Source organism: Oryzias melastigma, linkage group LG21 (assembly GCF_002922805.2).
Source record: "Oryzias melastigma strain HK-1 linkage group LG21, ASM292280v2, whole genome shotgun sequence".
Lineage (NCBI taxonomy): Eukaryota > Metazoa > Chordata > Actinopteri > Beloniformes > Adrianichthyidae > Oryzias > Oryzias melastigma.
In genome coordinates this window covers 23,797,731-23,811,385 of record NC_050532.1, presented here as the reverse complement: position 1 = coordinate 23,811,385, position 13,655 = coordinate 23,797,731, and the positions used below count along the sequence as shown (strand labels likewise).

General features: G+C 36.8%; 1 protein-coding gene across 2 annotated transcripts in view; it reads right to left on the bottom strand.

Annotated features, from left to right (window-relative positions):
• The window catches only part of pth2ra (parathyroid hormone 2 receptor a), an 87,022-nt gene that overhangs the window by 57,471 nt on the left and 15,896 nt on the right, over positions 1–13,655 (bottom strand). For both annotated transcript variants that reach the window (XM_036209633.1, XM_024287309.2), the window contains 2 exons: positions 9,461–9,571; positions 6,512–6,636 (listed from right to left, as the gene is read on the bottom strand). In XM_036209633.1, coding sequence (XP_036065526.1) covers positions 6,512–6,636; positions 9,461–9,571 — 236 coding nt within the window. The remainder of the gene's footprint in view (positions 1–6,511; positions 6,637–9,460; positions 9,572–13,655) is intronic.

Sequence of the window (13,655 nt, the reverse complement as noted above, 5' to 3'; positions counted from 1 at the left end):
CTAAACTATATTTAATTTCACAACTTTATCTTAAAATGAGCATTTGCTTAATTTGTTTAAAAATAAAGATAGTTTAAAGATAGCTAGTTTTGTGCAAATTCTACTAGTTCTTTTGGCAGATCCTTTTCACAAGGGAAACATCTCTCATTTTATATATATATATTATATTTTTCTCATATTTGTCACTTGTACGTGAGGGTATTTGTGCAGAGCCACATTAAAGCCTACATGTAGACAATTTTACGCAATGTAAACATGTATTTTTCATGGTTTTGAACAGTGTAGATTTATTCTCCAAATATGTGCATCAATATTTATGACCAAAAAGTTATTGATCTTATCAATCAAAACATCCATTAATGTTTTATATGCAATCATATGGTTCATACTGTCAGCAAAGAAAGAGGTGGGCTACAATCTGGATCCAGTCCATCACAGGGTCACAATAACACCAAATAATAAACCGCTGTTATCACCCTGAGCTCAGGTTTACTTCAAGAGCTGGGATCTTTTATGAGGCGACCACACATGCTTGCATTGAGTATAAAAAAAAGAAAAAACAAAGGTTGGGTTATGTAAAAAAGACTGACAACCCACTTCTAAAAATTCCCAGGAAGCTTGTGTTTGATTCATTCATCTACTCTAAAATGCTCAAACATTCCTTGACATGTTTACCTGCCTGGATGTGACATAACTTCCTCTAAAAATAAAAACTGGAAATCAGCAAAAGAAACAAGCCCAAAAAGAAACACTTCAGGTCTAAATCTATGGAAATTCACAGATCAAAGGCGCCGTGTGAGAAACTACAGTTAGTGGGAGAAACAGCCTCTTTCAGCACTAAAGTAAGTCCAACATCAAACAGGTCTCAGAAGCTGTTTAACAGGAAAATCAAAAGAACAACACCCGGCATCATCCAGGGCGAGATTCTCCCAAATACAAACAGGAAGAGGAAAAAGTTGAACTGTTTCAACAGAAGAGGTTAGTTTGAAGTCTGTCACATACTTCCAATAAATTCAGCATTGATGGGTGTGATCGCCTTCAAAGTAAAAAGTTTCATCAGAATTTTGCCTGGAGACAAATTATGAGACAATGTCCTATTGTTCACAGTCCCGATTCCAAAGTAAGATGAGAAGAAAGAAATGAAGATGTCTTCCATTCTTCACAGGGATATGCAACCCAACATTTGTTTAACATGGAGAAATATTTAGATAAAAATGTCCTAGAATACAATAATAATTTACTTTAAAGGACTCCAAACCCACGCTGAAAGAAGAAACCATTGCTCAACTATAAGAGACTAAATGAGAAAAAAAATCCAGAAAATCATATTGTCTGATTTATTTAAGAATTTATTTGCAAACTATGGTGGAAAATAAGGATTTGGTCATCTACAAACAAGTAAGAATTCTGTCTCTCACAGACCTGTAACTGATCTGTCAAAGGATCCTCTGTCCTCCACTCGTTACCTGTTTAAATGGAACCTGTTAAAACTCATTATCTATATAAAACACACATGTCCACAACCTCAACAGTCACACTCCACCAAAGAGCTGTCGAAGGACACCAGAAACAAATTGTTGACCTGCACCAGGCTGGGAAGACTGAATCTCCAACAAGTAAGTGTTGGAGCAATTATTAGGAAATGGAAGACGTGCAAGAACACAGAAAATCTCCCTCCAAATGGGGTTCCTCACAAGATCTCACCCCGTGGGGTCAAAATCATCACAAGAACGGAGAGCAAAAATCCCAGAACCACACAAGGGGAGCTAGTGAATGACCTGCAGAGAGCTGGGACCAAAGTAACAAAGACTACCATCAGTAACACTACAAACCCTGCAGTTCCAGACGTGTCCTCCTGCTAAAGCCAGAACATGTGCAGGTCCATCTAAAGTTTGCTAGAGAACATCTGGATGATCCAGAAGATGATTGGGAGAATGTCCAATGGTCAGATGAAACCAAAATATAACTTTTTGTTAAGAAATCTACTGTTTTGAGGAGAAAGAATGCAGAGTTGCATCAAAAGAACACCATACCTACTGTATGGGGGTTGAAGCATCATGATTTGGGACTGTTTTTCAGCAGGACGACTGATCCGTGTAAAGGAAAGAATGAATGGGACCATTTATGGTCAGATTTCGAGTAAAAACCTTCCATCAGCATTGAAGATGAAACGTGTCTGGATCTTTCAGCGTGATCCACTGACGGGTATTGAAGGAGTGGCTTCATAAGAAGTATTTCAAGGTCCTGGAGTGGCCTATGCAGTCTCCAGATCTCAACCCATAGAAACTCTTTGGACAGAGATGAAAGTTGACCAACAACAGTCTCAAAACAACACAGCTCTAGAGGAGATCTGCATGGAGGAATGGACCAAAATACCAGTTTGAGAAAACCTTGTGAAGACTTAAGAAAACATCTGACTGCTGTCACTGCCAACAATGGGCATTCAACAAAGTATTGAGTTGAACTTTTATAATTGACTAAACAATTATTTTCCACCATATTTTACAAATAAATGTCAATTTTTTGATTTTTTTCCCCACATTTTGTCTCTTATAGTTAAGGCATACATATGATGAAAATTACAGACCTCTCATCTTTTTTAGTGGGAGAACTTGCACAATTGTTGGCTGACGAAAAACTTTTTTGACCCACTTTAGGAGGTTGGAACGATGCGACTCTCGGCACAAGATATTCTACCTGCCCCCCATAGGGGAGCTGGATTAATCTGGGCCTGCTGAGCTTGCATCAACTCGTAAGGGAATTTGTGACTAAACCTTTAAACTTCCTTGTTCACATTGCATCAAAATGCACTTTACAGATGTTTGCAGCTGTATAAAAACTCCTGCAGAATTAGGGGCAGGCTCCACCACAACAGGGCAACAGAAATAACCAAAGTCACACCAAACTTATACTTTTGTGCACATTTAGAGTCAGACGAACAATTTCAAAGCATCTGCACATTGAAGCACAAAAACCCCCTCGGGAGAAGAGAATTTTTAACAAAAACTTCTGCAGGTGAGGCGGCAGAAACCGTGAAACTGAAAAAACTACATCAAAAGCTTCACTTTGAACGTGCAAAAGCTTTAAAAAAGAAATATTCAAATGGAGGGCATCTAAAGAAAGATGTGTGTAGTCCTTGACAGTGAAATGACTTCTTCATCAAATGCTTTGTAGCATTTCTGCAACAAGTACAAAAAAAAGAAAAGAAAAGACACCCGCTGAGGCAATATCTGTGTTTTTCACACAGAGAAATGAAGATGCAGAACCTTCCAGTCATTCACCTTGTAATTCACTAATGCCTTTTAAAATGAGTTGTTAACTCTGTAGTAGTGTGTCTTTTGTGACAACAAAACAACAACATTGAAGTGTAATATTCTAAAATTTTAAGAGGTGTGGATCTCATTTGGTGTTTCCATTTTCAACTACGGGTTAGGTGGAGGAGGACTCAAACTGAAGAAAAAATATTTAATAATCAACATGACAATACAATAGGAGTGACAATGAAGAACTGAAAACCAGACACTTATCTGGTCTGAGGACAATGAAAACAGCTGAGGAGAATTAACATGGACCTGGAGAGACTGACAGGAAACAAGTCAATACTCTGCTTATAAACCAGACTAAGCTGCAGAAACCTCAGTGTCTTAACGATCTTTGCCTCAATTCATCATCACATCTCCTTCCACCTTACAGATCCTCACCTGTCGGGTTCACAGGTGTTGAAAAGGTGTTAAACAATTAGAATGCACCGTAAGGTTTCACCGTCTGTTCCTGATCCGTACCTGAGGAGCTGGAGGCCTCTGCCTCTGAAGAAATGTTCAAACCCCAAAAACACAACTTTGTTCTTAAAAATAAAAATATATTTTGGGCATGTGAACAACCCCCCGAAAAAAAGATGACAATCACAGTGGGCGAAACTGCCCAAGAAAAATTAATGTGGCCAAAATGTATATTTGGTTCCACAAAATTGTTCAAAATCCATTAACAAAACCAAAACATAAGTGAGGAATATGTAAAGGAAGTTTTAAATTATTATGGGATGGTGACAGGATCTTCAGCTCTGGTAGGAATTTTGGGTCAAAGTGAAAGTGGGTGATCACGACATTTTCCCAGAAGATGAGAAAAAAACCTAATGTTTGAGTGATCTTCACAAAACCAGGTCAAGACTACATCCACAACCCAAGATCTGTTGACCTCTGACCTCCAGAAGAGGCTGCCATCTTGAAATGACCTTTAGTGCCAGTTGCAAATTGAAGCTACTCTTGGAGATTTCAATCTATTGACTCCTAATTCTAAAAATGACAGGACGTGTTTGTGACCTCGATTCAAGCAAAAAATAAAATGGTTGGTGTGGAGATAACATCAACAGCCATTTTTTTAAAAAGTGTTTTATTTTAATGACTGGACGACCAGAGGCAGAAGGGGAGAGAGAGGGGCGTGTAGAAGCCGTTTAGCCAATGAGAGCAGGTCTCAAGGGAGTGGCGATGGTGGGAGCGAGTAGTCATACATTCATTCATTCATCTTCCAGACCGCTTTTTCCCTTTCGGGGTCGCGGGGGTGCCGGAGCCTATCCCGGCTACTGATGGGCGAAGGCGGGGTACACCCTGGACAGGTCGCCAGTCTGTCGCAGTTGTCATACAATGCTCAATTATAAATGTAAATTTCTTTTTTAATGTTTTCCTTTAATTTCTGTATTTTTTTTTAATATTTGTTTCACTTGTCTTGATTCTTATCTTTTTTTTCCAATATTTTAGTAAAATAAGAATTTTGGTTTGTGTGTAATTTGTATGATTTTGGTCTAATTGTCCACTTTTTTTCTTAGTGAAGCATTTTTGATTTTTGAAAAGCAGCGATTATCACCAGGACTACATTTAACAATAATTCAGTGTAAGAAGGGTTCATTATTTTTTATAAATTAGGAAGATAAAAAGACCTAAACAGAACTAAACTGGATCAGAGAAAAAAGTAATGGACAAAATTGAAAATATATATATAAAACTTGCTCAGATCTTTGTGTAAAACAGGAGATTGGCTCATCTTCAATGATCAAAATATCAAGATTTGAATTTCAGATATTCAGCAGGTTTAATCTCAGTTCATCGTGGTTTCTTGGTCAAGCTGTGAGGAGTGTTTTTTCTCCCGGGAACAGCAGCTTCCCTGTATGAATACTTATTTCTTTTCCCTCCTCAATTTGTTGATTGTTGATTGGGTCACAACATTCAATTTTCTGCTTTTGAGTCTTGGGCTGATGGAGAGTCGCTAAAAGCAGAAAAGAATATCTGAACAGATGGTTCCTGTGAAGCTGCAGCGACTGGGCTGCTGTTCACTTCTTTGACAAGAAATTGGTGAAGTTTGCTGCCAAAAGTGTTAATTGCATTTAGTCCTAAATATGAATTTGACATGAAAAATGTTTTTCGAGTACAATGTCATAACTGTGAAGATCAGATTTTTTTTTTTAATTTTCAGACATTTGTCTCTTGTCCAAGAGGCTTTCTTATGTCTTAAACTCAAAAATATAGTCAAAATAAACTTTTAAAAATTTATACTGCTATATTGCAATAATAAAGACATAAATTATACATAACAGCATACTTTCTTGTCTGTGTAGATTCTAGGGGTGGAGTGACATAAATTTTAGTTAATTCAAACAATTAACCAAACTTTGATTATTTAATCAAATTCTACTTGACCATCATATTAAATAGATTTAATATATTATGTGTGTTTTATATGTATAATTGCAAATATGTCTATTTATGATTTGGACTAATTACAATTTAGCACAATTTTCCTTTTTATAATTTCTAATACATTTCTGAATTAATTTATCAAATATATTTAAAACAGTATTTTAATTTCCTTTTTTCTCTGGATTTTCAAAATTGATAAACTAATCAATCAATCTGATTTGTATTTGGACCTATCTTTTTTATTGAAGAAGTTTCATCTCTTCTCTTTATGATATTTTTTGCATAATCCTAATCTAACCAAAAGCATATTAGCACAAACACATTAAAGCATGGCGGTGGAGGGGCCGTGGTTTGGGCATTGTAACCATAGTCATGAATTCTGTTATTTTATGGACAAATCTGAATCATTCAGCATAAAAAGGCAAATGTTTGTGGACAGAGGGTGACCACTGGCAGATTTCAAATTAAAATTTCCCTAAAACTTACTTTTTCTGAGGTTGTAAAAAAGTTTGGAGAACTGTGACACCATAAGAAAATGATAGCTTTACACATTCTGGTTCTGTATTGGTACTTTGTTTTTCTGTCATAAGTAAAAACAACTCTTTCCATCTCAGGTTATATTGTATTTTTTTCCCCCTAAAATATGTTTTGATGCTCAAAGCTAGAATTGAAAAGAGTTTCAATATAAAACCGCTTAACAAAACATTTGGTTTCTGTGTTGCCAGTCAAAGTCCCCGGCTGCATGAAGCTCTCGGAGTGCACGTGTGTGCGTCTGTGAGCGCGAGTAAAGCTATTACAGACCATACCACAGTAAAACTTACTCTGGCCTCCTCGTCTTTGAAAGGCTGCAGAAAGCTGAGACACTCCGAGTAGTTTGTCCATGTTTTGTTCCACTGCTCCACAAAAACCCAGGAACCGTTGATGTCGCACCTCCTGTAAGCGTGTCCTGTAAACAAACGCTTCATTCAATTTAGAACAAAAACTTCATAAAAAACAAATAAGGTTTCAGAGAAATCAAACAGGAACACTCCTGGATTCAACTGCTGTTTTCTCAATATAGTAATAAGCGTGAAGCCACCGTTTGATCAAGTTTCTTAGCAGAATCCTTGTAACATTAGACAACTGTTTGTTAGTGTTTTATTATTATGGTGTCACAATAAATCCGTATTTGGATTACAAATTCCTGGTTTTTGTCTGTTAAAATGAGCTTTCTATTCATTTGAAGTTGAAGGTTTTTCTTCTGTTTCCTCACTGGCTCGTTTTATACTAAAAGAAACTTTCCAAATAGGTTTGTTTTTTGAATGTCTTCAGCAGATGGTTTTCAGCATGTGACCGAGCGACTTAACAAGTGTCAAGAATGAGGTACGAGTCGGATGTGGTGGAGAATCCAGAAGTTTTCCAAAATGCAAAACTTAAAAAAGAAAATGGAAAGAAAACAAAAAATAATGTGGGTCATGTGTTTTTCTCCTTTCTGCCTGGGGGGTTGGGGAGCAGAGCTTTAAAGGACATTTGGGACATTTTTAAACTTGAATATCACCCGACTAATACACACTACAGAATGAACTCCTTTTGATCTCTATAGAGGACATTTCAATGTGAACGGCGTGGGGCTCTGGGAATTGTAGCTACTGGTGGATTTTAAAAGATTTCAACTGGACACATTGTTTTCTCTGCTAGCACACTAAAGGGTAAATATGATTTTTTATTGTTACCGAGATGGGAAATGATGGTCCGTTAAAACACACTGTGTAGAGAAATGCTGAGGAAAGCCAGTATAAAAAAAAGTATGTAAGTAACTCTGTGAGTAAGAACGTGGGTATGGAGTATAAAAAACAAGGTAAGTAAGCAATTAAATTTTATAAGTAATTACGTAAATAAGTACTTGAGTACATAAGTACAGGGTAAAGCCAATATAAAAAGAAAGTAAGTAAGTAAGTAAGTACATAAGTAAGTACGTAAGTATGTAATAAACTAGATAAATACCTACACATATAAGTAAGTAAGTATGTCAAAACATCAGCAAGTACGTATGAACGTACCTATGTACATAAGTAAATACGTAATTAGGTACATAAGTAGTAAGTACGTAACTAACTAGATAAGTACGTACGTACATAAGTACGTACATACATAAGTACGTAAAGATGCAAGTGCGTATGTAAATACGTAAATATGTAAGTAAGTGTGTAATTAAGTACGTAAGTAGTAAGTACATATTTAACTAGATAAGTACGTGAATACACAAGTATGTAAATACATAAGTAAGTAAGTAATTAAGACGTAAGTAGTAAGTATGTACGTAATTTACTAAATAACTATGCCCATACATAAATAAGTACACAAGTATGTAAGTACTTAAGTAGGTATGTAAATACGTACGTGTGTATGTAAATACAAAGGTAAGTATGTAAGTACAAAAGTAAGTACATACGTATGTACATAAGTAATTAAGTATATTTAATTAAGTATGCAAGTAGAAAATAACTACGTACATACGTAAGTAAGTACATATTTAACTAGTATGTAAGTAACTTAGTGAGCAAATGTGTAAGTACATAAGTACGTAAGTATGTAAGTGCGTACGTAAGTATGTACAAAAGTAAGTACGTAAATGAGTAAACATAAGTAAGTTTAATAATTTTAGGGCTGTCAGATTTATCGCATTAAAAACGCATTAATCTGACATGTGCTTGACGCCGACAATTTTTTTGACGCATTAATCGCGGACTTTCTCATACGTGCCTTTCCATATCGCGCGCGGGCTTCCCCCCCTTTAACTCACCGGCGGCTCTCCAACCTCCGAGCTAAAACCGGCGCTAGGACCTGGAGAGCTCCTGCACCCTAACCCGGCTCTGGTTGCGTCCAGTACCACATCTGCTGGTGCCGGCTCGCATCCGGCGCCGCCTCCCGAGAGCTGCGGACCCCGACATTCCGAACAGCAAGCGCACCGGGGGACGTCTTAAATGTTCTGGAGGTTTAAGCGTGATCCAACCCCAGCATAGCGGTCTGTCTGCCGGCATATTCATGGCGTGAACTCCGCTGGACACGTCGCTGCATCGAGCTGCAGCCAGAGAACGCGGCGGCAGTAACAGACTGTCAAACTATCCACAGAGTATCCCGCTTTTCTCAGTCTTTAATGTTTTAAAAAACAAAAGTTAATTGGAAATGATAAATCTCTATTTCATTTATTACTGTAGTTCAGCAGAGGAGGAAAAGATTTGATCCTGACAAAAAATGAACATGAAAGTGTTATGGAAATTTTTTTTTGGATGTTTTTTTAATTTTATTTTACTAAACATTGATTGAAGTTTAGAATTTAAAATGCCCTTCACTTGCACTTGGGCTTTTGTTATGTTACAGCCTTTTATTGTTAAGAAAGTTTATCTCAATACAATGTTACAAAATAAAGTATTTCTGATGAAAACTATTAATTTTGTCATTCTTTTATTATTATTTATTATTTTAATTATTTCATAACTAATGTAGAACTGCTAAATTCCACGAAGCACACATTTTTTTCCTTAAAAAAAGGCCACATGTTAATTTGTGATTAATCGCGAGTTAACTCTGGACAACGCGATTAATCGCGATTAAAGATTTTTATCGCCTGACAGTTCTAATAATTTTATACCAAAAGTGATGCAGCAAACGTGTTTCATCATCCCAGTGGACTCTTAAAATCAATTTAGCTTCAACGTTTTTTTTTTTTTTTAATCTTGCTTGAACTTTTGACATTGGAGGATCGACAGAAGAAAACTGCAGTATTTAACCTTTGTGATTGAAGTCGTAGATGTAAGATGGACAGGGAACCTCGGTCATCTGTCCTGGGGAGCCGTGAGGCCAACAAATGAGACCATCCCAGTCTGGAGGACACACTTCATCTGCAGGAGAGGGGACAGAACGTCACATTCATGAACAATTATAGATCTTATTTTATTTTTGACCTGAAGAAAAACACCTAAAAGATGTTGCAACAAGTCCAGAAGTTTCCAACATGTTTTATAACCCAAAAAACAAACTTTAAGATTATGAAACCTTTTAAAAAAGAGAAAACTGTGAGGATTTTTTTAAAGCGAGACAATGATTTGGATTTCTGTAAATGTGTTCCATCATTAAGTAACAAAGAAACAAGTGACAGAGAAATTCTAGACATTCACTTCCTGACAGCAACTTTTAAAGTCCCTGAAATAAAACAAAGGAAAAACCCTCAAACGTCAGACTTTCAACTTTATTTCGAGACACTTTGCTTTTAAAAATATCATCTGGCTTCTTTAGATTTGCAGGTGCATTATGGGCGATTACATAGCCTTTCCTTTAAGTCATAATGTATAAACTTTACCTTGACAGCGGAAACCTCTGAAAACTGAAGACGTTAATGCATGACTCATGAGCAAACAAACCATAACCATGGACAAAGCCCTGTTGATAATCAGTTTATTTTTCTTAATCCTAATCTTTTCATTATTTTATTGTGTTTTATTACTTGTGTGTAGTGGGATTATCTGATTTTTGGGTTATTTATCTTTTGAAGTGGGGATGATTCATGAGGTATATCTGGTTTCACAGAAAACGTGGCAGCAGGAGCAGCATTATGGATTAAATATTAAAAGGATTTCACACAAAAACATCAGACAAAAAAGGAAAAAATCAAAGATAAACTCCAAGAATAGAGACAGCAGTGACGTACATTGAGATGAACGGTAACTGCGTCCAATTTATGTTGGATATTTATGTCTGGCCTGCTCAACCAAAAGGTTGAAAACATTTTGAGAGACATTGATTGTGGGTATTACTCATCCAAGGTACTGAGCAATAAGAACCCATTTTCATTGAGATATTATTTTAATTGTGTTTTTGTACGTAAGGGGATAAACACTAACGATGTGAAAAGATCTAGGAGTACTGTTCAAGAAAACAAGTAGATCAAATAAACTTTTTAAGAAAACTTTTTTTTTTTTTCAAAGAAACTACTAAAAAGTGGGATCCTTAAAAAAATGAGTTTGCTTGTTTGTTTGAGTGGACCAATCAGAATCAAGAAGACGTTCAATAACCCACACTCGAACGCACGTTCAGCCCGTTGTGTTCACACTGGGCAAGCAGTCTACATAGTTCTACTGTTTACCAGCGCATGTCCAGCACCTACAGTTTTAGAGGCTTGGTATGAAATGTCACAGCGGTGCAAATTTCACAAACTTTGCTCCAGGCTTTTTCTTTCACAGCCCTATTCCAATATATTAAATATTTTGTGTCATATAATTCTGGCCAGACATAAACCACACTTACTCATTTCTCCTTAATCAACTTTCAATCACTTTTGTCAATTAAAGGAGACGTCGTCCATTGATCCTGATTGGTCATTAGTTTAACTTTCAATGCACGTTCAATGGTTGTGTGATCTGTACGAAGAGCTCAAAAACAGTCGTAGAAACTCGAGTAGCGACAGATTATTAAACGCCGTTGCCTAAAACATGCGTTTACATAGAGTTCTTATTGGAAGTGACCACCTGAAAGCAATTCAATTTAATTCACGAACCACCTCAACAAATCACGAATCAAACTTTTTATCATGTTTGTTGACATGTGTATGTCTTTAACTGGACAGGAGAAAATGTAAATCATTTGTATTAAATCACCACCATTTGATCAGAAAGAACAAAATTGATAAAAACCTAAAGATTTGGATAGAAAGAAATGGTGTTTGTTACTTTAAAGCTCAGCACATGTTTTATTGTAACCAGAATAAACAGAAACTTCCCCCTCAGGGTAACACATACACCCACTTTCTTCACGGAGCTAACTTTGATCAATCTTTCATTTTCTATGCACATCCATGTTTGTAAAAGTTTGGATGTTGTATTTGTGGGCGAAACGCAGACACACTCCTGTGGTTGGCTTGACGTTAATGTCATGAAATGGGCGGAAACCACAAAGAAAGAACCTCAGACACCAAGATGTATTACTTCCAAGTAGGAAATAAGTTGTGAAAATAATTAATATTTCATTCAAAATGTGATCTTTAGTGTCCCAAAGGTAATATATTATCATATATATAGCTTACTCTGAAATGCTAAAGAAAAGTATGATATAGACCCTTTAAGAAGTCTTCTTTATTATTTATTAAAACTCAAAGACTTGCTCACAGGCATGACTTCCGTTTCATCATTTGATGGTAACATAAACCCACTTTATTAACATTCTGAAGTTAAATTTTCCTCTTTTGTTTTCATTACAAAGTACAAACATGAGAACATTTAGCGACGCAGATTCTATCTTAATCACGGATGTGACCGCAGAGACTTCACAGACAATCGAGGAACTTCCCATCTTCAAAACAAAGTACCGAGAACAGAGAATTCACTTCACAGATGCGGCTTAAACTCTGATCCTCCTTCTGAGAGTCCGCAAGGGAGGAGAAAAAAAAGAAGGAACAGAACCTCCTGCTGGAAAGAAAGCTGATTTTTAATTCGTTTCTTCCCTTTAGGCACCGGATCAGTTTGCTTTGGAGACTTGATCTCAGCTGGTAATTTAGGGAGAAAGAAAGAACACCCAGAACAATGTGCACCTAAGGTATCTTCTTCTAAACCAAAGAGGCTGTGTAATAAATGCCAACAAGTGCTCACAAAAGCTATTTTGCAGAACCAGAACCGACCCATTTTAAATGTCTGGGAATAAGAATCGTTTTCCAGTCTGGTGTTATAAGCAGAACACTGAGGTGAAAGAAAAACAAATATGATAACAAAAGAAGAAAAAAATGGAGAAAAAGAGAAGAAGCAGCAGCTGTTTATAGACCGAAAACAAATAGATTTACAGGAAGTCCAATCTGTTACTTCCTGCTGCTAAAAAATGTAAATGTTTCAGAGAAAAACTATGAAACAAATCTCTGACAAACAAAGAAAAGAGGAGAAAATCCAACATGTGACAGAAAAACAACATCCAGATTTTCATTTGTTTGTGGATCATCTAAATGCAGGAACAAAAACGTCCCAGGAGAAGATGACAACAATCCCAGCAGACTAACCTCCCAGAGTGTGAGTGTCTATTGAGATGGAGTGAACTTTGTGCGTCCACAGAGGGCTGGGTGACACATTTATAACATTCATGACAGGCTAAAATGAAAAGTGAGAAGATGTTGTGTTTGCTGTGATGGCATGGGCCCACTTCACCCCCCCTCGACACCTCCAGTCACACGATGAAAGCCGTCGTCTGGCTCAAAGACCGCTTCAGATCCAGGATGTCTCAACAGTCTTGCAGGAACGACATTGATGTTAGTTGAACGTGACGCATGACGGTCAGAGTGGTTTTCATTAGATTCTCTCAGGTGGTTACTGAGATTTTGGAGATTTTTTTTAAGTAGCTTGACTTTCTGTTCTGTCTCGTCTGGACTGCAATGACCATTTTGTTTTCACAAATCTTCTCTCTTACTCTGCATTTGTCACCGCCTCATTCTCAAAATCCCAATGACAATGAATCTTGAGCATAGTTACATTACATCAGAGCAGACAAAACCATCCAAAAAGAGGAATAGGGCAAAAATCTCTAAAGGGACTCAAAGAAATTGTTCAAAATCAAAACCAAAATACAGGTTGCGTCATAATTCCTTCACTAGCCAGTACATAGTGGACTTTATAGTACATTCACCATTTTGTAGAGCTGTCTGAAACCCTGGAAATTTCCCAGAAGTCTCAGCGAAACAGCAATGTGCATTGATGCTCTCTAAATTGGGGATTACAGACGACAACAGATTTAAGAAGTATCTTTTTGATAAACTATCAACGTTTTCATCATCAGAACCCAGTGGATTCATAAATAGTTGTTGTAAAATGGTCGTATTGATGAGAAAAAGTAGTGACCATGTTGTCCAAATCATAACCACAGATCAGATTTCCGGTTCCGGGTCACGAGCAGACGTGTGTCTCCAGCTCTCCTCAACTTAAAGTTTTTTAAAGTTGCCTACAAGCGACTTTA